This window comes from Salvelinus sp. IW2-2015, linkage group LG4q.1:29, assembly GCF_002910315.2.
Source record: "Salvelinus sp. IW2-2015 linkage group LG4q.1:29, ASM291031v2, whole genome shotgun sequence".
NCBI lineage: Eukaryota > Metazoa > Chordata > Actinopteri > Salmoniformes > Salmonidae > Salvelinus > Salvelinus sp. IW2-2015.
Window position 1 is genome coordinate 51,498,832 of NC_036842.1, and position 14,541 is coordinate 51,513,372.

A 14,541-nucleotide genomic window follows, 5' to 3' on the forward strand; every position below is an offset into this window, starting at 1 on the left:
GAGTTACATTGTGTTGTTTAAGTGTTCCCTTTATTTTTTTGAGCAGTGTATATTTTTTTCGATTACAACGTAATTCCATGTGTGTTATTTCATAGTTTATGTTTTCACTATTATTCTACAATGTAGAAAATAGTAAAAATACAGAAAAACCCTTGAATGAGTAGGTGTGTCCAAACTTTTGACTGGTACTATTTGGTATAGTTTTATCTAAAAAGGATAACTTAAAAAAAAATATATGTTTCACCTTCCTCCTCTGAGTAGCTTCCACTGGTGGACATTTTCTGTTTGTGTGTGTGTGTGTGTGTGTGTGTGTTTCCGATTTCGCTGACGACCCTCCCACTCTGTCTGCCGTATTCTTTCTCTCAGCTCTTGTTTTCCATAATAGGATATAGGTGGGTGGAGCTGGGAGGGTCGTCAGCGAAATCGGAAACACCTGAGTTTCGGTTGTGTCCCGGGGATAAATACACCTTTCCCTCATACATCGAGGAGACTCTCCACACAGACACACTGTTGTTGTTTTTTTGTGGCATTTTGGGGCTTTGTGTTAATTTATTTTGGCACCTCTCAACACCCCTCATTATCACCATCTATGCACACATCCACTCACTTTCACTACTGACTACACACACCATTGTTACTTTACTTTTCGTTCGTAATAGTGAGAGAGAAACTGCATGTGCCYGTATGTTTTTTTCCCTTCTATTTATGTGTGTGGGCAGAGCAAGATCACAGGTAAAGACTGTCCACCTGCTTCTAGACAAGGGGAGAGAGAGACAAAAAGAGAGGGAGGGAGGTAAAGAGGGTGTGGGTAGGCAGTGTTTCCTCTTCCTGATGAAATTGGGCTGGAATTGAGTTTCATAAAAGCAAACAGCAGGAGACAGAACCTCCCTCCCTCCCATTCTCACCCTAGTCTCGACGGCACAGGAGCATGACGTAACCACACTATTACACCAGTCTCCTTCGGAGAGTGCTGCTCTCTGCCCTACACAAATAACCTGTATCTATCAATCGGTCTGTCTGCCATATTGTGTCAGACTTACTCTGTCATGTATGATACATAACAGGTGGGTGTTTGAATTGCCTGAGGCCGCTGATTCAATATGCTCTCTGAGTAACACTTAGACAAACAAGACTGTTGGATCGTTCAAGGAACTATGTACAGGTTAGAGGTCGACCGATTATGATTTTTCAACGCCGATACTGATTATTGGAGGACCAAAAAAGCCGATACCGATTAATCGGCCGATAAAAAAAAAAAAAAAACAATAATAATAATAATAACCGATTTCAAAAAAAAAATTAATAATAATAATAATTTATAATAATAATAAAAAAATATATAAAAAAAGAACATAATATATATATATATATATATATATATATATATATATATATATATATATTATTTTTTCAAATGACAATTACAACAATACTGAATGAACACTTTTCTTTTACCTTAATATAATACATCAATAAAATCAATTTGGCCTCAAATAAATAATGAAACATGTTCAATTTGGTTTAAATAATGCAAAAACAAAGTGTTGGAGAAGAAAGTAAAAGTGCAATATGTGCCATGTAAAAAAAGCTAACGTTTAATTTTAAGTTCCTTGCCCAGAACATGAGAACATATGAAAGCTGGTGGTTCCTTTTAACATGAGTCTTCAATATTCCTAGGTAAGAAGTTTTAGGTTGTAGTTATTATAGGAATTATAGGACTATTTCTCTCTCTACCATTTGTATTTCATATACRTTTGACTATTGGATGTTCTTACAGGCACTTTAGTGTTGCCAGTGTAACAGTATAGCTTCCGTCCCTCTCCTCGCCCCTACCTGGGCTCGAACCAGGAACARATCGACAACAGCCACCCTCGAAGCATCGTTACCCACCCCGCTAACTAGCTAGCCATTTCACATCGGTTACACCAGCCTAATCTCGGGAGTTGATAGGCTTGAAGTCGTAAACAGCTCAATGCTTGAAGCATTGCGAAGAGCTGCTGGCAAATGCACAAAATTGCTGTTTGAATGAATGCTTACGAGCCTCCTGCTTCCTACCATCGCTCAGTCAGACTGCTCTATCAAATCATAGACTTAATTATAACATAATAACACACAGAAATACGAGCCTTTGGTCATTGATATGGTCGAATCCGGAAACTATCATTTCGAAAGCAAAACGTTTATTCTTTCAGTGAAATACGGAACTGTTCCATATTTTATCTAACGGGTGGCATCCCTAAGTCTAAATATTGCTGTTACATTGTACAACCTTCAATGTTYTGTCATTAATTATGTACAATTCTGGCAAAATAATGACGGTCTTTGTCCATTTATTCCTAACTTCACACAGTTCGCAACGAGCCAGGCGGCCCAAACTGCTGCATATACCCTGACTGCTTGCATGGAACGCAAGAGAAGTGACACAATTTCCCTAGTTGTAAGAAATTCATGTTAGCAGGCAATATTAACTAAATATGCAGGTTTAAAAATATATACTTGTGTATTGATTTTYAAGAAAGGCATTGATGTTTATGGTTAGGTTTGGTGCAACGACAGTGCTAAATCATCACACATTTGGCGAAGTAGGCTGTGATTCGATGAGAAATTAACAGGCACCGCATCGATTATATGCAACGCAGGACACGCTAGATAAACTAGTAATATCAACCATGTGTAGTTCACTAGTGATTATGTTAAGATTGATTGTTTTTTATAAGATAAGTTTAATGCTAGCTAGCAACTTGCCTTGGCTTCTTGCTGCCCTCGCGTAACAGGTAGTCAGCCTGCCATGCATGCTCCTCGTGGAGTGCAATGTAAGGCAGGTGGTTAGAGCGTTGGACTAGTAACCGGAAGGTTGCAAAAATGAATCGCCAAGCTGACAAGGTAAAAATKTTTRGTTCTGCCCCTGAACAAGGCAGTTAACCCACCGTTCCTAAGCCTTCATTGAAAATAAGAATGTGTTCTTAAATGACTTGCGTAGTTAAATAAAGGTGTAAATTATTTCTTTTTAAATCCGGCCAAATCGGTGTCCAAAAATACAGATTTCCGATTGTTATGAAAACTTGAAATCGGCCCTAATTAATCGGCCATTCCGATTAATCGGTCGACCTCTAGTACAGGTAACTGCTAAAAGCATGGAAACACTTGCGTAAATGAGGGATACAAAGTACATTGAAAGCAGGTGCTTCCACACAGGTGTGGTTCCTGAGTTAATTAAGCAATTAACATKCCATCATGCTTAAGGAAAAAATGCTGGGCAGGCAATTATTTTGCCTACCATGGCTATGCCCCCATAGGATGACAATGCCCCATCCACAGGGCACGAGTGGTCACTAAATGGTTTGGTGAGCATGAAAAGGATGTACAGTAAACCATATGCCATGTCCGTCTTAGTCACCAGATCTCAACCCAATTGAACACTTATGGGAGATTCTGGAGCGGCGCCTGAGACAGCGTTTTCCACCACCATCAACAACACGTCAAATTATGGAATTTCTCGTGGAATAATGGTGTCTCATCCCTCAAATAGAGTTCCATTCACTTGTAMAATCTATGCCAAGGTCCATTGAAGCTGTCCTGGCTCGTGGTGGCTCAATACCCTATTAAGACACTTTATGTTGGTGTTTCCTTTATTTTGACAGTTACCTGCACTGTATGTAGTAGGGTTATTAAGCTAACCCAATTGTCCCCTGGGATGTATTCATTAGTCACCCTGTAGTAAAACATTTGCATGGATTCATGTTCAGTTTGATGTCCTACTGCCCCAAGTGGATGTTCACCAGAACGACCCTGTTAGATTTTATCTTGGGAAATCCATTTAGTGGATATGAATGCAGTGACCTAACTTCCTGTTGCTCGTGTCCTCCCTTGCTTTTGGCACTGCTGAATTCCGTCCCAAATGGCAACCAATGAATTCCTTATATAGTGCCCTATGGGCTCTGGTCAAATCAGTGTACTACAGTACGTAGGGAATAGGGTGCCATCTGGGACGCAATCCATCCAGTACCAAGAGCAAGAGCGGACATGAGCAAGAGGAAGTTAGGTCATTGTATTCACATCCACTAAATGGATTGAGTGGATATATTCAGGGGCGTGGAGTGCTCTGAACACTGCAGCTCGAAATAGAATTATCAGCTCCATTCATTCTGTCTGACAGACAATAGTTTGTGTTCTGCAGGACACATTTCCACCTGAACATCCTTCTGACCAGTCTCCTGCGTTGTCATTTTGCCCCGGCATATTCAGTAGAACATGGATACTGAAAGATCCACTGTTCCACCCATTTGCACAGTTCATTACAAGTCTAAAGTATTGAACTTTTACTATACAATAGGACAAAAAACATCTGGATTTGCTAAATGATTATGTTTCAATAGTTATGCATAGGCTCTTGGACAAAAATGACTATCGTCAACCCAAAAATATATCCACTTTCTATCAAATCTATGTCCTCAAGCTATAGTCCTTTAAACAAATCAGGATTTTACAGGTCGGTACATTGACCTATACAGAAACGGTCAGTTTTCCCAGATTTGGGCTGTGGTGGTCACTCCCTTGTTGAAGTGGAGTTGTGTACTGGCACACGACCAACACTGCTGCCAAGACGAGGTAGAGTAGTATTGGTCTATCTGTATCTATCTGTATCGGCCCCCCTCTTCTTGTTTTGCACTCACTCTCACTGTTTTTCTAATTCTCTCGCACTCTTTCTCTCTTAGCAGTGCATATCCTGCCAATGAGCATGAGGCGGGAAAAGGAGAGCAGCCTCTCTCTCTTTCTCTCTCTCGCTCTCTCTCTCTGACACCCCCCCTCTTTCTCTCTCCCAGTCTGTGTGCTCAGTCGCTCAGTGCTGTTGTCATGAGGCTCGGGAGCCGGGCGGAAAGCCGGTGCTGAGGGGAGAGAGACTAGTTTCTAATTAGTAATGACTACCTCAGAGATGTATTAGAGACAGRGCCAGAGAGATGCAGCCAAAACTGTCCGGACCTACACGTAAGGGACAGTGGCGATACGGGATAGAGAGAGACTGGACTACCGCTATTCACCACAGACTGAGGAGATACGCATTGAATTGATCCAGCTAGTACCAGAGACAGTGAGGATCCACTGTAGAGAGACCGGGGAGAGACTGGGATTTAGTGTCAGAGACCGTGGGGGATATTGCTCGCGTTGACATACCCGTTAAAGAGATTGAAGACTTTGCCGATACACGCTGACGACCTCGCACGTAGTTTACGTGTCAGATTGTTGGGGATACCTGTTAGACACTAGGGAGGGGCATCCGAGACTCTTGACTTGACTGAATGTTTTGGTTAGAGGCTAGAAGTAGACACGTCTCCCCAGTGATGTCAGGTGGGGTCAGCCACACCCCTTTCCTACCCTGCTGAGAATTGTTGTGGGGCCTGGGAAGGGGCTAGGATTTTGGGGTGTCTGGATGACGGCACAGGTGTGTTAACCACACCAGTGCGTTCCTCTCGCTCTATACTATCTGCTCTCTCGGTCTCTCCTTCACTTAAAGCTTTGACCCTCTCTCTCGTTCTCTCGATCTATCCGTCTATCCCTCCCTATGGATAAGTTAAATAGAGCAATAGCAGAAGAGGCTTTTTAAAGTAACTCCACCACAATAAGTCTTAAGAGGGCAGGTCTGCAGCAGCTATAGAAACCGAAGCAACAGCCGGTAGCCGCAGTAACTGAGTGGATTACCAGAAGCATCATGTGGAGCCAGTCGGGATACTGCAATCACTTCCCTCACCCCGGACATCCCTTCTACCACGCACCCTCCTGCAGGTGTGTGCTACTTCTAATAGACCAATCCTGCTCTATTTCTGCCCGCTTTTTATAGCCTCGAAATACAGCAGAGGTGTTCCTTTAGGGTAGAGTGTTAGTGCCAGTGGTGTTGTGCATTTTTTCACAGAACGTTTGCTGCAGGGATATTTGGATCAGACATGGTTGCTAGGTAATCTCAATGTGATGTTGTTTTAACAAAGTGGTTTAGCTTTTGTTGTGGAGTCCTTCTTGGTTTGTAGAGGACAACATGTCTCTGAATAGGCTGTTTGTTTTGAGATGGGGGGGCGATTTAAACACATTTGGAATGAACAATGAGGCTAGCAGAACAGGCTGGTTTAGATTGGGTGATGTTGTTCCTGGCTGACTGAAGTTGAGGAGGTTCTGCGGTTTGTGGTGGAGTAGAGCCAGGAGAACAGGCTGATTTGGGTTCGGTCATTGTCACAACGCTGTGGGTGTGTGCTATTGAACGGCTGGAGGGACTTGTTTAGGAAGGACTCAAATTACACGTTGACTCTTTGGGATGTCCTACAAATAGTTGGCAGAGCCAATGTGCTTATTATATGTTACCCTTACGGTGGTTCATATTTGTCACCCATGTTGATATCGGAATTCCCATGGATATGCCATGATTTGTTAATGAATCTTGTAGTGTTAGATGCTTGCTATTTGCTAGTTCTCTAAATTACACGTCATGCTTTCTCATAGCATCACTGTTGACTCCACATGCTAGCACAGTTTCACCGCATAGAAATCGGGAATCATTGCACAAACCCATTCCCAGGTTTGATGGAAAGCTCGGAGATTGGAGTCTTTTTGAGGTAATGAAAATGACTCCTCCTCGTATTCGAGAAACGTCCTATTTCCCAAATAAAAGTTTGAAAGGCTGAGGTATCGTCACTGTGGCTCTCTATTCCCCCTCCAGCCATGACGACATCATTACATTTATCACACTGTTGCGGATGTGCCCCGCTCTCAAATGAACACCATCAATTCTCATCACCAGAGGGGTAAAAGACTGACACACACACATTCCTCAGCTGCCAGATAACAATCTCTATTCTCTATAGACCTCTAATAATTGAATATCACCACGCTTATGGTTATGTATTATGTAATAGCAATACAACTCGCTAACAACAGTTCGGGTGGGCCTCCGCGCTACAACAAACGTACGTCTTGGATCTTACAGTCTACAAAAATAAGCTGGCGTCTACTATCCTCCGCAAGTCGCATAGTAGGAACACACTTTTACGCGCAGACAGTAACCGTTCGGTACACCATAAGCAGAAAGTAGAGTCAATTCCTAAAACTTTGACCTAACTGTAGTACAGACATAGAGTTCGGGCGCAACGCTAATATGCTCACCAGGTTCCTGCAACACGGGTGTACGTGTCATTGAACAGGCCTATACATGCATTGTACTGGAACATCCTCAAAAATGATCCAAATCTAGGAGAGTTCACAACATTTTCCCTTCGCATTTTTTGTTGTTGCCGTATGCACAATCTATCCGATTCCGTTACGCACAGCATGCAGCTACCCAAGAAGCGTGACACCCAGGCCCGCCCAATGTCAATTACAAGTGTGGCCACTGTGACAAGGCGACCAATACTAAAAACAAAATGTACCACCCGAGAACAGGTAAAGTCTACCAAATCCAAAGGTTCCTTAATTGTCGGACCACAAATGTCACATACATACAGTACATTCTCAAATGCATCTGCGGGCTGCTTCTATTGGTCAAACTAAACAAGCATTGAAACTCTGCATCTGAATATAAGCTGCTATTCGTAATAAGAACACGGACCATGCTATTGCGCACCACTGCATAGATGCCAACCATGGGTCACCATCCTCCCTGCACTTTGTAACCATAGAACACAAACACTTTTTTCCAAGAGGAGGTGACCTACATCAACTAAAACAAAAAGAGGCATTCTGGCAGTACTCCTTAGACCAGAGATCATCAACTAGATTCAGCCGCAGGGCTGATAAAAAAAATTCTGGAGRGGATGGTCCGGGGGCTGGAACATAATTACAAATAATATGTAGACTGTGAAAAAAAAATTGCTCAGAAAACTTGGGGGGCCAAATAAAACCACCCACGGGCCAATTTCGGCCCACGGGCCGCCAGTTGGGGAACCTTGCCTTAGACACTGTGGATCTTAAGGGACTCAACAATGATTTTTCACTGTCCTTGTTTCAATAATGCCTTGATTTTTTTGTGTCTCTGGATTCACAAACATCCAAATATCACCTATGTACACTACCGTTCAAAAGTTTGGAGTCACTTAGAAATGTCCTTGTTTTTTAAAAGAAAAACAACTTTTTTGTCCATTTAAAATAACATCAAATTGATCAGAAATACAGTGTAGACATTGTTAATGTTGTAAATGACTGTTGTAGCTGGAAACGGCAGATTCTTTTATGGAATATCTACATAGGTGTACAGAGGCCCATTATCAGCAACCATCACTCCTGCGTTCCAATGGCAATGTGTTAGCTAATCCAAGTTTATAATTTTAGAAGACTAATTGATCATTAGAAAACCCTTTTGCAATTATGTTAGCACAGCTGAAAACTGTTGTTCTGATTAAAGAAGCAATACAACTGGCCAGTTGAGGACTTGTGAGGTGTCTGTTCTTAACTGACTTGCCTAGTAAAGAAAATAAATAATTTAAAGTCGTTTTTCATTCTGTAATCTGATGACAATTTTTWATGGTAACATAACTGATTTTGTTAGTTTTTTTTGTAATCAGATTACATGTAATCAGTTACTCCCCAACACTGTATATATTGTTGGATATAGTGAATATACACCGRGTACAAAACATTAGGAACACTTTACTAATGTCAAGAGTGTCAAGAGTTCCACAGGGATTCTGGCCCATGTTGACTCCAATACTTCCCACTGTTGTCAAGTTGGCTGGATGTCCTTTGGGTAGTGGACCATTGTTGAGACAGACGGGAAACTGTTGAGCGTGAAAAACCCAGCAGTGTTGCAGTTCTTGACACACTCAAACTGGTGTGCCTGGCACCTACTACCATACCCACTTCAGGGGCACTTAAATACTGTATTTTGTCTTGCCCATTTCCCCTCCGAATGAGACATACACAATCCATGTCTCAATTGTCTCAGGGCTTAAAAATCCCTCTTTAACCTGTCTCTTCCCCTTCATCTACACTGATTGAAGTGGAATTAACAGGTGACATCAATAAGGGATCATAGCTTTCACATGGATTCACCTGGTCAGACTCATGGAAAGTGTTCCTAATGTTTTGCACACTCAGTGTATTGTTCATAGAACTCTGCTATTGTTGGGTGGCATTGCTGGTGGTTGATGACTGAGCTCAGACTACCAGGTCAGTCACCCCTTTAGTTCACTGGGCTGAGTAGTTCAGTCCATAGAGCAAAACCAGGAAATAGCCTTGAGCACCAACTAACCACCAAGCTTGATCAACTCCCAATCATTCATTCTCTCTAGGGCTGTGTACCAAATGGGACCCTATTTCCTATATAGTGCACTGTTTAGGGAATAGGATGCCATTTGGGATGCACTGTTTACGGCCTCATTGGTAGCAATCTGACTCACATCTTGAACACAATACGACAGATCAGGCATGGGGAACTGGGCCGTTTGTAGGCCCGTGGATAAATCACCCCTCCCCCCTGTCGGTGTCTCAACTGTTGAGCGTTGGAGTGGTAGAATACACAATTTGCAATCTCGAAATGTGGTTGTGCATCAGCAGTTTGCCTATTTTTCCATGTCAGTCACTGACTGTCACTCAAMTAGCCCATGTCTAGCCAGCTATCTAAGCCTGTAGTAATCATGGGTCGTGTTACCGACCGGGAGGCTCCCATTTAGTTTTTTTTAGTCATTGTCACTCAGATATCATATTCAAAATGGCAAACAATTATCTCTGCCCCATGGCAAAATGAGTAGGATTGCAGGAAATTAGCTATAAAACGGCTAATTCTACTCTCCGCCTCATGGCAAAATGTGTAGAATTGCAGCAAACTTGTTTAAAATATATATATTTTTCTCTACAAAATGTGTAGAATTGCATGAAATGAATATAGAATTGCAGTAAACATAGATTTTTTTTCTCTCCACTCTCAAGAGGGGGGCCACTAAAATGTTTTGCTCCCAACAACATTTCACTTAGGGCCTCCAAAAGACTAGGGCCGGCTCTGACTGCATGTGTGGGTATGGATGTGGGTATGCAGACGTGCAAGCCATTGCAGTCCCTTATGATGAGTTCCGATTTTTAACCGGGACCTGGCTGACTTAGTTTAATCATTTCCTCACCTGTCAATTAAGTGCATCGTGACGCAGATAGCCTCCACCCCTTCTCGGCTCTCTCTGTTTACATAGAGATGACACTGTGTCACTGGCTGTTTGAGGAAGTACTTAGGAAACGTCTGTCATTTGGGCGCCTAATCCTTAGACTGAAGAGCCCCATTCAGACACGGTGAGTGTATTTTAAGTACACACTAATCAAGAAGGTTTATGTGTGATTTGTGTATTTGGTGTGTTGCGTTTTGTATTCTTAAATATGGTGTAGTGTGTTCATGCCTATTATTGTGTGTGTGTCTGCTAACTTTTGTATGTATCTGTACAAGTAGTTTTTGTATCAGGCAGTACTCCAGCAGCGTTTGTGCTGTGGTCTCAGCACTGTAAATGGATTGGTCTTGATGTCACAGCAGGGGTGTGGAGGGAGCAGATTGTCTGGGAGCCTATGCTCATCCCTCTGTCACAAACACGTACACACACACACACACACACACACACACACACACACACACACACACACACACACCTTAATAACAATGCCTCAACCTGCTATCCAATATGATGCAGTACAGGAGTAACCAGAAAGCCAGGGGATCGCCCTATCCATCCACCATCTCTCACGTCTGAACCACAAAGTTGCAGTGATAACCTGGTAATCTCGCCTCCTTGCTCCCTTTTGAAATGGGCAACGTGTGTCTTGAATGAGGTATAGAACTCAACGAAATCTATTACCATGGTACTGGTGTGATTTTTAGAGCATTTGAGGGGTTTTGTCGGGCTCTGCCATTGAATATATTCCTATTTGTTGGAAATGTGAGTTTGGTTCGAGACAGTTACTGATGCTGTGCTCTTTGCCAATGTCTCTCTGAGAGAATCAGCCTGGCAAAAAACATAGCAGACGGAAAGCGAAAGAAGAGAAAAGACCAACCATAGTCTCTTGTGACAGATTTGGTTCTAGGTGCGGAGATTACGAGAATGACACTTTGTAAGTGCTCCATTTTGTGAAACTAGTTGTTTGCCCAGCTGTTGCTGATTAACTGTCTTGTCTTGACACATTGAGTGATGGGAGAAAAAAAATCAATAGTTTCATATCGCAATATTATTTTTGGACAATATTATAATGATATTATCTGCCATCTGTCCGGCACAATTGAAACCGGGGTTCAGAACACTCCAGCATGCCAGAGGCCATCGAAGGTGAGTGGTTGCCCATTCAAATCTGTTACGACGCCGCTACTGCAGTCAGGTTAAAACCCTGGTGAGGATGAAAAGCACGCAGATGAGCTTCCCTGGGATGGTTTCTGACAGTTTGTGCAGACATCCTTCGTTTGTGCAAACCCACAGTTTCATCAGCTGTCCAGGTGGCTGGTCTCATACGATCCCGCAGGTAAAGAAGCCGGATGTAGAGATCCTGGGCTGACGTGGTTAAATGTGATAATTTATTTCAGCTCATGAAACATGGGACAAACACTGTACATGTTGTGTTTAGTACAAATTTTTAGCTACTGTAGGTAGCGTTAGCTAGCACTAGTTGGCGGTACCTGCACCTTGCACTAGTTGGCGGTACCTGCACCTTGCACTAGTAGGTGGTGATGTAAAGTACTTAAGTAAAAATTCCCCAGAAAACTACTTAAGTAGTACTTTAAAGTATCTGTACTTTACTTTACTATMTATAGTCAACTTTTACTTCACTACATTCCTAAAGAAAATAATGTACTTTTTACTCCATACATTTTCCCTGACACCCAAACGTACTTGTTACATTTTGAATGCTTAGCAGAACAGAAAATGGACCAATTCACACACTTATCAAGAGAACATCCCTGGTCATCCCTACTGCAGCTGATCTGGCGGACTCACTACTATCTGTACATTTGAAATGATTCATACTTTTACTTTTGATACTTGAGTATATTTAACACCAAATACTTTTACTCAAGTAGTATTTTACTGGGTGACTTTCACTTTTACTTGAGTTGTTTTCTATTAAGGTATCTTTTACTATTACTCAAGTATGACGATTGGGTACTTTTTCCACCACTGCTAGTAGGCTGTACCTGCGCTAGTTGCCAAAACGCCGGTATTTTTCATCCTATAACAGTAGCTTGTTTTCCATACTTTTAAATAGTGAGTCAACATGTTTCAGCACTTTAATTTCCCTGACTGATCAAAACTCGCTTACTGACGCTCTCTCGTCTCTATGCAGCAGACAAATAGTAAGCAATTTGTTTAGAACATAAAATCTCAATAAAATCGTAATATTGAATTGCAATACCAACGGAATCGTGACAATCTCAATGCATATCGTATCAGACGTATCATGATAACGTCATATCATTCGGTACCTGGCAATTCCCAAACCACCATGTTGTGTGTGGCACCACTAACATTTTCAATCTCCTACATCGTAACTTGAGCCAATGTTGACGTTACTCAAATTGCGCTGAAATGTCATTCCGTAGGAGGAAGATGACGACGTTCAAACTGGGGACACTCCTGAGTTCACAACAAGTGGGAGCCCCCCCCCCCTAAAAGTCCTGAAAGCTGCTGTGACTGACCACAAATGTAATCTGTGGTACCAGGCTTCAATTTCATTATGTCGTCTGTGCCATGCTACACTGGGATTGAGAGGATCAGAGATGATCTAATACACTGACCCAGCTGTGGCACGTTATTCCTCCTCCATCTCCTCTTTTTCCCTCCCATCTCAGTCTGTTTGGATGGTTTCCTCTGCTGTTTAGACATTKTTTTAATTAGATGCGCAGTGCACACCATCCCGGACGGTGCTGCGTTTTCTTTCTCTGGTTCTTCTCGCATGGACTTTGCTGCTTCAGCAAACCTGTTGAAGGAGCAAAACCACCAGAGCCGGATTTTTAGAAAGGACCAAAAGCCCGTTATCTGTTCCGTTAGCTACGGAGGTGAGGACGCAAGATGCTACCCAACTGTGTGTGGAGTATGTGCTCCTGCGTGGGTCTCAGGCCAAGCAGGTAGGACCCGGAGAATGCCCCATGTAGCTTTAATACATACCATTTAGCAGACTCTTTCATCTGCCTGACATTAGTGAGTGCATACATTGTCATATGGGTGGCTCCAGCAGGAATTGTACCCATGACCCTGGCGTTGCTAGTGCCATGCTCTACCAACTGTGCTGTTTTACATGGAAGTTGTTATTTGAGTCAAGAGCCAAAATGCCAGTTGCTGTGCCATGGATCCTGTGAGCTYTGGATGTGGCCAGTTGTACTGTCGGAAAGGTTTGTAGTGAGGTTTCCAGGGCACGGGTAGATGCTGGGATGAGCATACTCAACAATCTGCACGCAATACACAATAATGATGAAGCGAAAACAGGTTTTTAGACATTTTTGCAAATATATAAAAAATGAAATATTACATTTACATAAGCATTCAGACCCTTTGCTATGAGACTTGAAATTGAGCTATAAAAAAAAACATTTTTTCCCCCCTCCATTGATCATCCTTGAGATGTTTCTACAACTTGATTGGAGTCCACCTGTGGTAAATTCAATTGATTGGACATGATCTGGAAAGTCACACACCTGTCTATATAAGGTCCTACAGTTGACATTGCATGTCAGAGCAAAAACCAAGCCATGAGGTCGAAGGAATTGTCCGTAGAGCTCCGAGACAGGATTGTGTCGAGGCACAGATCTGCGGAAGGGTACCAAAAAAATGTCTGCAGCATTGAAGGTCCCCAAGAACACAGTAGCCTCCATCATTCTTAAATGGAAGAAGTTTGGAACCACCAAGACTCTTCCTAGAGCCCGGCCAAACTGACCAAGAACTCGATGMTCACTCTGACAGAGCTCTAGAGTTCCAGTATGGAGATGYGAGAACCTTCCAGAAGGACAACCATCTCTACAGCACTCCACCAATCAGGCCTTTTATAGTAGAGTGGCCAGATGGAAGCCACTCATCAGTAAAAAGCACATGACAGCCCACTTGGAGTTTGCCAAAAGGCACCTAAAGGAATCTCAGACCATGAGAAACAAGATTCTCTGGTCTGATGAAACCAAGATTCAACTATTTGTCCTGAATGCCAAGCGTCACGTCTGGAGGAAACTTGGCACCATCCCTACGGTATTGCGTGGTGGCAGCATCATGCTCTGGGGGTGTTTTTCAGCGACAGGGACTGGGAGACTAGTCAGGATCGAAGCAAGGATGAACYGAGCAAAGTACAGAGAGATCCTTGATGAAAACCTGCGTGTGCACGTGCGTGTATGTGTTTAAAGACCTTACAGAACTGTATAGGAGAATACAGGAATACTGTAGGTCTCACTTTACTCCAGAATGTCTGTGTGGGCACCAGCACTGTAATCCCAGCCTAATCTGAGATGTCTTTGTGTGCAATCAAAGAATCCACAATGGGACCTCTAAGAACGGAAATCCAACGGCACTCGGTCCAAATCCCCCCACCACGGGGAAATGGACCGGGCACACTGGTATTTGT

At 42.7% G+C, this 14,541-nt stretch overlaps 1 protein-coding gene across 14 annotated transcripts in view; it reads left to right on the forward strand.

Moving 5' to 3' along the window:
* Positions 1 to 14,541, forward strand: part of LOC111962122 (pleckstrin homology domain-containing family A member 7) — a 180,509-nt gene that overhangs the window by 42,894 nt on the left and 123,074 nt on the right. The window contains exon 1 of one of the 14 annotated variants that reach the window (XM_023984963.2): positions 4,914 to 5,781. The exons of the other annotated variants lie outside the window; for them this stretch is intronic. Within the exon in view, the coding sequence (XP_023840731.1) occupies positions 5,708 to 5,781 (74 nt within the window). The 5' untranslated portion in view covers positions 4,914 to 5,707. Of the gene's footprint in view, positions 1 to 4,913; positions 5,782 to 14,541 lie in introns of those variants that run through there. 14 annotated transcript variants of the gene reach the window in all.